Below are 11701 nucleotides of genomic sequence, written 5' to 3'. Positions count from 1 at the left end.
AGGCGAAAATGTTACTGTAATGCCCCTACGCCGCTGCACAAGTAACATAAAGAAAAAAAGAAAAGAAAACAGTGGCAGAACAGAACACCGGCTTCACAAGAATGGAAAAATATTCCCCAAGACCGTTTAATGACCCTAATCAGATCTATGCGGAATCGATTTGTATCTGTAATAAAGGCACGTGGAGGAAATTTTTTCGTGCTTTAATTTTTATTATTGTATTTATCAATTTTTTAATAAACCAACCATAACCAATTTTTGCAACATTTATCGTTTTTGTTAAAAAAAATAAACGGTATGGAATTCCAGTGCACATACATACACATAGGAAAGCAACTAAACTATAGGACGGTGTTGCATATCGACAGTCCACTATCGATAGACAATCGATAATCTATCAGTAGTATTGTCACGTGTCAATACTATCGATAGTATCGATAGCTCTCTATGAGCATGAGCTATTGATACTATCGATAGCATTGCAATAACCACTGTCAATAGTATTGCAAAAACCACTATCGATAGTTCAATACTATCGATATATCCAGGGCCGGATCGTAAGTTAAGGGAGCCCTGGGCTAACACTACTTAGGGTCCCACCTAAGACATATCTGAACGTAGGCTTGAATTATATTAATTGAATGGGAGTGATTATTTGTAGGACTCGCAGGGCTGCAAACCACACGATCAATTTAATTTAATAGAGTTATGGATTCTTTCGCATTATCGTCTATTTTTGACTTTGACTCGACTTAAGCCCCCCCAGCCTTTGAATCCACGGGGCGCTGGGCTGAACCCCAAAAAGCCATATATATCTGATAGTATCGCTGTTACCAGTAGCATTGCTCACGGAGAGCTATCGATGCCATCGACAGTATTGATCAAAACGATTTTGAGGTCAACTATCGACAGTTTGAACACAGCTATAGGATTCAATTTAAATTTGTATAAAAAGTATAATACTTTGTTAAAATGTTTATTCAAAGGTATCTTGAACATTGACGCAGTTTATGAGTCCGTCAGTGTATAATAATAAAATAGAGAATTATAGTTCATAGATTAAACAAATAGATGACTCTAGTTGCATGATTATTACTGATCCCCTTTAGATGATTCATTTATTTGGTAAACTAATCCGGCAAATCAATTTTGAAGCTATACAAGATTACAAGTAAAATCCGTCTTTTCTGATAACTAAATTAACCTCACCCTAGAGTGAGGCTTCAAAAATAAATTTAGACTCATTTGAGTGTTCCCCTCCACGGAAATCTTTAGTAAAAGGCGAAAGATTTATACGTTTTGAAGGGAAACCAGAGTATGGTACCTTATACTACGGAAACTTTATGGGGTGCTGTGTGTAAATATTGCCAGCGCGATACACATTTAACAGTTTTTATACGAACGCCATCTAATGAAATCGTTAGATAGCAACACTGTGGGAATATAGTAATGAACGACCGCCATCTAGTGAGGGATATTGGCACAGTTGACACTAGATATATTTAATTAACATTCAATGTTATCTACAATATTAAAAATAATTTAAAGTATAAGGAAATGTCTTTTTTAATAATCACAACATGACAAATTTATAAAAAATGTGACAGAACTGTTATTGCAAAATATTTTTATGGTTAATTAACTACTTTTGGAGAAATAAATTATAACTAGGTACTCGAGAATCGAGATCAATATTCGATGTTTGACAGTGTCTTTCTGACTAAAAATAATAATACATTATGATGTCATTAATTAAAAACAATTTAGTAATGTAATGTAATTTCATAGATGGCGCTTTATCATTTCGTCACTATGCTGCATCGCGCTGGTGAGATTATCTCGCGTAGAATGACCTCCCTCAGTTGTGTTAGGGTGGGTATCGCTTCTCGGCCTTTTGGCTAAGATCAAAGTGTAGTATCTGTTCTTTTCAGCTTAATATCTGAAAGTTCCCGCACTGCGGGACCAGTATATTAAACTGATTTTTGTAAATCGACGGGATGTTCGGGGCTCGCTCCACTCCCGTCACGGGTCGGCCCGGCATTGCAGTGCCGCCGGGAACGGCTCACATAATAACCATGATATACTTCCTAAAGCACCTCTAATACAGTTTACCGCTAACAGATAAAACACAGAGTTATACGATAACGGGTTGAGAAGCTTTGTGCAAGTTGGTCTGTGTTAACTCTTATTCGATATTCTATCAAAAACTAAATTTACTTTATTCAAGTCGGCTCATAAGAGCACATTTGAATCGTCATGTTAGTGTTGAATAAATGTAAAGCTACCACCGATTGGGAAAGTAGCTAACTAAACTACCAAGAAACTCAGTAGTTGCTTACACCATTTTAACTACAGACTATGTCAGGAAAGTACCATTTAAGTTCTTTATCCTGCGTAGAAACCGAAATGTACTAATCCACGCTTTTTAAGCTTTAATATGATCTTTTATTGAGTATTTATTAATGTTTTTTTACATAAGTTTTAATTTTTTTAATAGCCCAAGTTATAAATCTCATTATAGAATCGAAAACATAACTTATTATACCGTCATACAACAATACTTACTTAATTCTTTATGTGTTCCGATTTGATTGGTGAGTAAGCCAGTGTAACTACAGGCACACCGAACATAACATCTTAATTCCTAAGGCTGGTATCACGTTATCTATGTAACCAATGGTTAATTTGTCTTGTAGTATCAAAATCTATGTACAGTGGTGACCACTTACCATCAGTTAACTAAAAGTAGTTAAGACATGACAGTGCAACAAATACAGTCGATGTATACAAGTTCTGTTCGCCAGGTCATAGAATGTATACACGAACCGCGTCCAAAAGGACGCTCCAAGGAAGAGAGCTCCCCAAAGCAACTTTGAGCATATCTCTACTCACGTAGATAATATACTCTTCTGCAACCGTCTTTTTTTTATAGTTGTATGGAATAGGCGTTTGTCTTCCATCTCACCTGATGGAAAGTGTAGATGAAGACCATTTAAAGATGTCCCACACTTATCGGTGAACAATATGAAGGTCCATTACTCTTCACTCCAATTAAGATCATCGCCCGTAAATCTTAAACAGCTTTGGAATTTACTCTAAAAAACACGAAACTAAGCATATATTTTATTTTCTTGGCTGTAATTCTAACTTTTATTGCAGTTCTATTTTTAAATGTTTTTTTTTTTGTTTTTTTTTTTATGATAATTGTAGAGTATCGACATTAATGTAAATTTATCTGAAACTTGAATGCAACTTATCGAGTCCGTCAGTGTATATTTTGCTCAAAATACATAATATACACTGACGAACTGCGACATGGCGGCAGTATAGTAATTCATAGATGGCGCTGTATTATTTCGTCACAGCCTACATCGCGCTGGCGAGATTATCTCGCGTAGAATGACGTCCCTCAGTTGTGTAAGCGTGGCTATCGCTTCTCGGCCTTTTGGCTAAGATCAAAGTGTAGTATCTGTTCTTTTCAGCTTAATATCTGAAAGTTCCCGCACTGCGGGACCAGTATATTAAACTGATTTTTGTAAATCGACGGGATGTTCGGGGCTCGCTCCACTCCCGTCACGGGTCGGCCCGGCATTGCAGTGCCGCCGGGAACGGCCCACATAATAAGCATGTATTACTTCCAAAATGATCTGTAATACAATCTAGGCAGTCAATAACTAAAGTATTGAAAGTCTTTATCGTAATTCGACATATTCCCGTAATTTTAACCCCCATTGCGTTACATAGAGTGGTGCCTCGAGGTGTTTGTCGTAATGGTTGGTTCATTGATAAATACTCATCTTCTTAGTAATTAACAACATAAACATGACATGAATTTTTCGTTTCTGAACATTACCAGTTTCCTAGATTCGCATATACACTCCATTAAAAGCCAATATAGGGGGTAGCCGCTGATTAGGAAACCGATACTATTATTCTTGCATTCGTTAGGTATGCATTAAACCTATTTGCGAGATATTTATAGAACGAAATTAAGTTTTGTTCGAATACAAATTTCCACCAGCTTCCTTTGTGGTAATTTTTTTCGGCTGCTTTGAAATAAGTTCCAAGTTGTTATACATTTTTGAGAGCTAAGAATACGGTAATGTTTTTAAAATAATCTGCAAAACAAGTTTCATAAAGTTATATTTTGTTTGTAAATTTTGTTTGTAAAAAAAAAAATCAAAAAAATATTGAAATAATATCGTTTTCCGTCTCGCATTTTTAAACATGGGCCGTCATATATAATTATTGTTTCAATATTGAAATATAACCTGTGTTTGATTGGTACTTTTTTTTAAATAAATTTTTGATGTTGCATTTTTCACTTATTTTGAAAAAAGCTAAAAAGACGAGATTACTGAAAAATGGTTCACTTTTGCATTATGCATATGGGGGTTTAAAATTATAGCAAATAGTCATCCCTTTTACCTCCTAACGGGAATACGTCGATTTGCCAATAACCCTGTGTATAAAGTTTCACGATAACTAAGGTTGAGAGTATGGCTTTGTGTACCATACCTACTTTCCCAACCGGAAGTAGCTTTACATTTATTCAACACTAACATGACGATTCAAATGTGCTCTTATGAGCCGACTTGAATAAAGTAAATTTAGTTTTTGATAGAATATCGAATAAGAGTTAACACAGACCAACTTGCACAAAGCTTCTCAACCCGTTATCGTATAACTCTGTGTTTTATCTGTTAGCGGTAAACTGTATTAGAGGTGCTTTAGGAAGTATATCATGGTTATTATGTGGGCCGTTCCCGGCGGCACTGCAATGCCGGGCCGACCCGTGACGGGAGTGGAGCGAGCCCCGAACATCCCGTCGATTTACAAAAATCAGTTTAATATACTGGTCCCGCAGTGCGGGAACTTTCAGATATTAAGCTGAAAAGAACAGATACTACACTTTGATCTTAGCCAAAAGGCCGAGAAGCGATACCCACCCTAACACAACTGAGGGAGGTCATTCTACGCGAGATAATCTCACCAGCGCGATGCAGCATAGTGACGAAATGATAAAGCGCCATCTATGAAATTACATTACATTACTAAATTGTTTTTAATTAATGACATCATAATGTATTATTATTTTTAGTCAGAAAGACACTGTCAAACATCGAATATTGATCTCGATTCTCGAGTACCTAGTTATAATTTATTTCTCCAAAAGTAGTTAATTAACCATAAAAATATTTTGCAATAACAGTTCTGTCACATTTTTTATAAATTTGTCATGTTGTGATTATTAAAAAAGACATTTCCTTATACTTTAAATTATTTTTAATATTGTAGATAACATTGAATGTTAATTAAATATATCTAGTGTCAACTGTGCCAATATCCCTCACTAGATGGCGGTCGTTCATTACTATATTCCCACAGTGTTGCTATCTAACGATTTCATTAGATGGCGTTCGTATAAAAACTGTTAAATGTGTATCGCGCTGGCAATATTTACACACAGCACCCCATAAAGTTTCCGTAGTATAAGGTACCATACTCTGGTTTCCCTTCAAAACGTATAAATCTTTCGCCTTTTACTAAAGATTTCCGTGGAGGGGAACACTCAAATGAGTCTAAATTTATTTTTGAAGCCTCACTCTAGGGTGAGGTTAATTTAGTTATCAGAAAAGACGGATTTTACTTGTAATCTTGTATAGCTTCAAAATTGATTTGCCGGATTAGTTTACCAAATAAATGAATCATCTAAAGGTGATCAGTAATAGTCACCTATTTGTTTAATCCAGCGTTGCAGAACTATCGATAGTTTGACTATCGATAGTTGAGCTCGAAAACTATTCAGGATATCGATAGTACTATCGATAGTATCGTTTTGATCAATACTATCGATACTATCGATAGTATCGTTTTGATCAATACTATCGATACTATCGATAGTATCGATAGTTTTGGACTATCGATAGCCAGCGTTTTTTTGATAGTATTGGTTTTTTAATGTAAGTAATGTATTCGTAATGTATTCTAATCGCTAGACTCAAGATTACTACAAAAAAGTTTCATTGTAATGCCACCGGCCTAATAAAAGTTTTTTTAATGTTATGATTATTTATAATGTTTATTCATAAATCAAACACAAAAAATGTTAACAACATGTTTCACATTAAAAGTTTTCATTATTCCTTATTCCGCACAAAATGTCTTTATTCTAAAAACAAATGTTGCGGTAAATTTAATTTCATTTATTTAAATATACACTATAGTTGGCCTACTAAAGTACTTATCTTGAGAAAGCAATACTATCGGAAATTACTGGCTATCGATAGCACAAAACTATCGATACTATCGATAGTTTAGGTTAAAAGTCATGGTTTTTGCAAAATTATCGATAGTATCAATAGTATTGCTCATGGGAAATTATCGATAGTATCGCTTATACCTTAACTATCGATAGTCTATCGATAGTGGACTATCGATATGCAACACTAGTTTAATCTATGAACTATAATTCTCTATTTTGCTCAAATATATTATTATACACTGACGGACTCATAAACTGCGTCAAGCTATCGATAATTGACCTTTTTAGGATATCGATAGTACTATCGATAGTATTGACACGTGATAGTATAATTTTAAAAAGCTTTGGACCATGTTGGTCTAAAAGGGGTGATTATCGGTACCTTAAGCCTCCTTATTATTGTTCGTACACTGGCGTTTTCTCCACGCACATTTCTCAGCACCATTTTTATGTTTACTGAACTGAGGAAACGTTTTCGTAGGGAAGTTGAAACAATAAATCGTACGACTGGTGGTTGCTCGAGTTCTGCCGGTATCGGGCTGCTTTTGTAAAAACTCGAGAAACCGTAGACTTATCTTCGACAAGAGATCCTCTACAAAGTATATGTGATGTAATCAAAAAAGTTATTTATTTATTTCAGGAAAACAACAGCGTATAATACTGTATTTTAATTTATATATATACATTAAAATACATATACGGAGAATAGATCCATTTCTATTGAATTATGTAAACTTAATATTAGTTAACAGAAGTAGCAACAGACAGTTTTGATACATAACATGTAAAAGTAATAATAAAACAATGAATTAAAAATAACAAAAACTAAATAATTAACAAAATAAGAATGAATACAAATAAGGCGACACTGACTATGTTGCTAGTGTGGGTGTAGGTGATGGGTGGTGTAGTGCCGTTACACTATTATTTTGTGCATGTGTTGATTGTATGTGGGACTGTGGGTATGTGTTCAGATGTATGCAAATTTTGTTTGAGTTTGAATTGTTAAATTGAATTTTGAGCCGTAAGAATGTCTTTTTTATATGAACTAATCGGCCGATGAAATATGTCGATATGCGAATACTTTTTATTATAGTGAGAAAACGCGCGACAGTGTAGAGTTTACAGCGTAACGTGTATTGGATAAAGGGACGTCCCTTTAAACAGAATATTGAGTACGGGTTCGTTTGTTAGGTACATTAAGAAGAACCCGCGAGCGCAACTCGGGCGAGTCAAGCTTAATACAGACTAAATCATGTAGGAATATCATATCTAATCTTTCACGTCGACCTGTCAAGCTGGATGTGCGATAAAGATGACAAGCATCCATGTAGTTTGTGTTACGGTAAATTTTAAAGTGTTTTATAAACTTCTTTTGTATAGCCTCAATTCTTTCAATACACATATCGTAATTTTGATCCCAAACACAACTAGCATAGAAATAGGCAGTTTTTTGACAATTAATATCGCGAAAAGTGTTCAAAGTTCTAATTATAAAGCCTAGTAGTTTATAGGCCTTATTACTTATAAAATCGATGTGACGATTGAGTAATAGTTTCGAGTATAGTAGACCACCTAGATCACGAATCAGGTTAGTTTTCTTTAAAGGAAGGCCCATTGTGTAATTAACAAAACATGTCTTAATTTTTCGGGTAAAAGAAGTTTGCGAACATTTATTTACATTAACGGATATCTTGTTCATTGTATAATAATAATTATATAATCTATCCAAGTCACTCTGAAGTAATATACAATCTTCTATAATGTTAATTTTTCTATATACTTTTTTATCATCGGCGAACATTAAAAGTTTATGAATTTAAAGCAAGCACAAAATGTCCTAAATGTGAGCCCTGAGGTACACCAGAAGTAATATCAACATGGTCAAAACGAGAGCCACAAATTCCTACAGATTGCCTTCTATTAGATATATAAGATTTCAACCAACGAAAGAAATCACCATGAATTTCTAAGCCGAGTAATTTGTGAAAAAAGCAAAAAAGAAAATTATTGAAGACCTTTTTGCACTTTTTTCTACAAATTATGTCTTAGCAAATTTTCTGTAACATCAGTAGTTACAGATTTAATATAGTGAAAAGGCGTTTGCACCCCTTTTTCTAAGCGATCGCGAGACAAGGATTGCAACCCCACAAACGTTACATTTGCAAAATTATACATTATCTAATTTGCAACTACAATCGTCATAAATAGTATTCTTCTTCATGTTTTTTTTTTTTTTACTTTTACTACTCGCTGTATCATGCTATTTTTGCTACAATTTATGTTTATTCTATAATTCTAAATATATCTATTTATTATTATTTTTTATTTCTGTTAATTTAAAACTATTATTTTATTATTTTTGCGCTTCGCTTTGCATTTACTTTTATTTATTTATATAATATTCTTATTATTTTACGTAACTATAATTAATTTTTATTCATCACTTTGTCACGGCTCGTCACAGTGACCATTGAAAATCCCAAGGTTTTAACCCAACATAAAAGCTCAATGGTTCACCTTTTCAGGACAAATCACGATTGAAGACATCATAAGTTAAGATTTTGTTTATTTCTTTATATAAATTTGTTGTATTTCTTTTCATTCTTTTATTTATTTTATTTTTTGTTGTTTTTACTACAAGAGTCATAAGTTAATGTTATATATCCTATTGTTTTTATTATTTATGTTTGCAATGTATGTTTGTCCTGAATAAACATTTTCTTATTTTTAAATTTGGGGTTAATATTCTACTGAAACACATCCCTATAATGAAATGGCACCTCTGAGAAACTCAAGGTGATGCAAAAAATTTAACATTTCAATGGACTAGACAGCAAAACAGCGTCTTTTCGAAAACAATCTAAGACATTATTTGCAACAACTGTTTATTTTTAGAGATATGATTCAGATGACCGATACAACTTTATAATGTAGGCCGTTCCCGGCGGCACTGCAATGCCGGGCCGACCCGTGACGGGAGTGGAGCGAGCCCCGAACATCCCGTCGATTTACAAAAATCAGTTTAATATACTGGTCCCGCAGTGCGGGAACTTTCAGATATTAAGCTGAAAAGAACAGATACTACACTTTGATCTTAGCCAAAAGGCCGAGAAGCGATACCCACCTTAGCACAACTGAGGGACGTCATTCTACGCGAGATAATCTTGCCAGCGCGATGCAGGGCAGTGACGAAATGATAAAGCGCCATCTATGAAATTACAACAAAACTATTTCAAATTATAGTTAACTATTTATTATTATATTTACATAGTTATGTATTATTTATTCTGTGGAACAATATCAAAGACAAATCGCATTAATACAAGTCCTTGGTATCGTTTACTACTCCACTAAAAGTTGTAAATAATGCTTCAAAGATATTGTATTGCCTATTAGAATTTTAATCACAATTGTTTTATAAATTTTCGTATTTTGTCATTGACAAAAATACATTGCTTTGTACTTGCAATGGTTTTTAATATTGTAGATGTTAATTTGATTGTTAAATGGTTTTGAATATGATAGTTGTATTCACACAAATTTAGTCAAGTGTTTCTACATCTCTCACTAGATGTCGGTCTTAGTTCCCGAATCAATGCTGTCTACCGTTTCCATTAGATGGCGTTCACATAAAATCTGAGATTTCTGCATCACGCTGGCAAGATTTACACGCAATACGTTATATAGTTCTCGTGTCCAAGTTTTCAGTACTCTGGTTTCCCTTCAAAACGTATAAATCTTTCGCCTTTTACTAAAGATTTCCGTGGAGGGGAACACTCAAATGAGTCTAAACATATTTTTGAAGCCTCACTCTTGGGTGAGGTTAATAATTGGCAATTTAGAAAGTAATATTTCATTCTACTATTATTATACAAATTACAATGGTTTTTTCGTATTAATTATAATTCGTATTGTTTTGTTCCCAGTTTATGTACTTGAAGGTTTTCGTCGGATTTTGAATTCCTTCGCTGATCTGAATTGTTATCGGGCAGTCTGTCATTTTAAAGTTCTAGTCAAGAATCTCCTTGGTAATAACCAGTGTACCCATGATTTCTTGAATTATGAGTACCGTTTACGCATGTTTTCATTTCGAGCTTTAAGTCTATAAAAACACAGTTTTTAATCATAACATCCATACTGAAGGCTCTATATTAAAAAATGAACAAGCAACACTTTTATCTAATATTGTTGCATTTGCATAGATTATTTTCAAAATATTTAAAAATGTTTAACATCTAAGTAATATTTTAGTCATATATTTTATTGGTGAAAACGTTAAACATCTATATAAGTCCAATTAGTAAATAAGTACCTAATTACCAAGATGATTTTAAAACTTTGCTTAATTTTAATCTTGTTTCAGAAATACGTCTCTTAATTTTGTTTGTATTGTTTTCACTGCTGTAGTTATTTCGTTAAGTACCAATTGCCAATTGATTACATTTACTCCACGGTCAATTACACTATTATCGATAGATCGTTGACAGGGATGTTATGGAGCTCCTTAAACGTAACCGAAACTATAGGATATCCGAAATAAATATCTATCCGTAACCGATAAAAAAAAAATATAAAAAATTTTGTTTTTGCCTAGTGTTCAAACTGAGACTGTTGAATAACGAAACCATCAGCCTTCTCTTCCTATGAGCTGTGGTTTGAAGTTTACAATAATTTAAGTGGTCCAATAGTAGCAATGTCCCTTCATATTTATTTATTATTTAATGTAATATTACTGATTTGGATAAATTTATCAAACAAAGAAACCATATATTTTAAACCTTTTATTTTGTTTAACAAAAATATTTGATTACACATGATGGTTTTTTAAATTATCGTCTAAGTATCGTATAAGTATGACAATTGTTCATTCGTTAACAATATTAGTGATTACATAATAAATATTTTATTATTTTAACTTATAGCTCTTTATATTTGGAGAAATTCCTCTAATAATATTCTCTACGCAATATGGTGTATCTGAAATTTGAAAACGTTACTTAGTACCTTAAAAAATAGAAAGAAAAGCTTAAGAAGAATGAGAAATTATGTACTAAATCTGTTCATACTATTGCTATTAATTTATTTATAATATTTCTGGCTTGAAACTTTGTATAAAACTTATATTTATACTGGTCCTGTATTTTATTTGAAGCAAATAATTCGATGAATTATTTCAGTCAGAATAAAAATAATTATAACATTACAAATACATTTTTTTTACAAAAATGGCTTATAACTATTCGTCAAACAAATTAAGTTGTGCTATTACATTACTAAATTAGAAATTAACTTACCAACATGTACCCACTCTGTATCGTTATAACCATATTCCTTCCGAGCCTCAACGATAGCCTCATGTAACGCGTGCACCACAACCACTGCCAGAACGAATGCTGGTTCGCCGGTAGCTGTTAAAAAATATATATAAATGAA

General features: G+C 33.2%; 1 protein-coding gene and 7 non-coding genes across 9 annotated transcripts in view; 4 read left to right on the top strand and 4 right to left on the bottom strand.

Moving 5' to 3' along the window:
- Positions 1 to 1202: 1202 nt before the first annotated feature.
- On the bottom strand, positions 1203 to 1319 carry LOC125069040. The gene has a single exon (XR_007119814.1). It is a non-coding gene; the product is annotated as a U5 spliceosomal RNA (small nuclear RNA).
- Positions 1320 to 1878: 559 nt separating this feature from the next.
- On the top strand, positions 1879 to 2071 carry LOC125069032. The gene has a single exon (XR_007119809.1). It is a non-coding gene; the product is annotated as a U2 spliceosomal RNA (small nuclear RNA).
- A 1358-nt stretch (positions 2072 to 3429) lies between these two features.
- LOC125069052 lies at positions 3430 to 3622 on the top strand. The gene has a single exon (XR_007119826.1). It is a non-coding gene; the product is annotated as a U2 spliceosomal RNA (small nuclear RNA).
- A 1128-nt stretch (positions 3623 to 4750) lies between these two features.
- LOC125069051 lies at positions 4751 to 4943 on the bottom strand. Its single transcript, XR_007119825.1, has one exon. It is a non-coding gene; the product is annotated as a U2 spliceosomal RNA (small nuclear RNA).
- A 559-nt stretch (positions 4944 to 5502) lies between these two features.
- LOC125069039 lies at positions 5503 to 5619 on the top strand. The gene has a single exon (XR_007119813.1). It is a non-coding gene; the product is annotated as a U5 spliceosomal RNA (small nuclear RNA).
- Positions 5620 to 9193: 3574 nt separating this feature from the next.
- LOC125069031 lies at positions 9194 to 9386 on the bottom strand. The gene has a single exon (XR_007119808.1). It is a non-coding gene; the product is annotated as a U2 spliceosomal RNA (small nuclear RNA).
- Positions 9387 to 9975: 589 nt separating this feature from the next.
- Positions 9976 to 10092, top strand: LOC125069042. The gene has a single exon (XR_007119816.1). It is a non-coding gene; the product is annotated as a U5 spliceosomal RNA (small nuclear RNA).
- Positions 10093 to 11079: 987 nt separating this feature from the next.
- The window catches only part of LOC125068923 (xanthine dehydrogenase 1-like), a 28335-nt gene continuing 27713 nt past the window's right edge, over positions 11080 to 11701 (bottom strand). Inside the window, exons 21-22 of one of the 2 annotated variants that reach the window (XM_047678302.1) lie at positions 11563 to 11676; positions 11080 to 11245 (exon numbers count right to left, since the gene is read on the bottom strand). In XM_047678302.1, coding sequence (XP_047534258.1) covers positions 11175 to 11245; positions 11563 to 11676 — 185 coding nt within the window. In that variant the 3' untranslated portion in view covers positions 11080 to 11174. The remainder of the gene's footprint in view (positions 11246 to 11562; positions 11677 to 11701) is intronic. The other variant, XM_047678301.1, reaches the window with a different exon arrangement.

The sequence above is a fragment of the Vanessa atalanta genome, chromosome 14, assembly GCF_905147765.1.
Source record: "Vanessa atalanta chromosome 14, ilVanAtal1.2, whole genome shotgun sequence".
In the NCBI taxonomy this organism is placed as follows: Eukaryota; Metazoa; Arthropoda; class Insecta; order Lepidoptera; family Nymphalidae; genus Vanessa; species Vanessa atalanta.
Note: the sequence above shows the minus strand (reverse complement) of the source record. Positions and strands in the feature narration are given on the sequence as shown.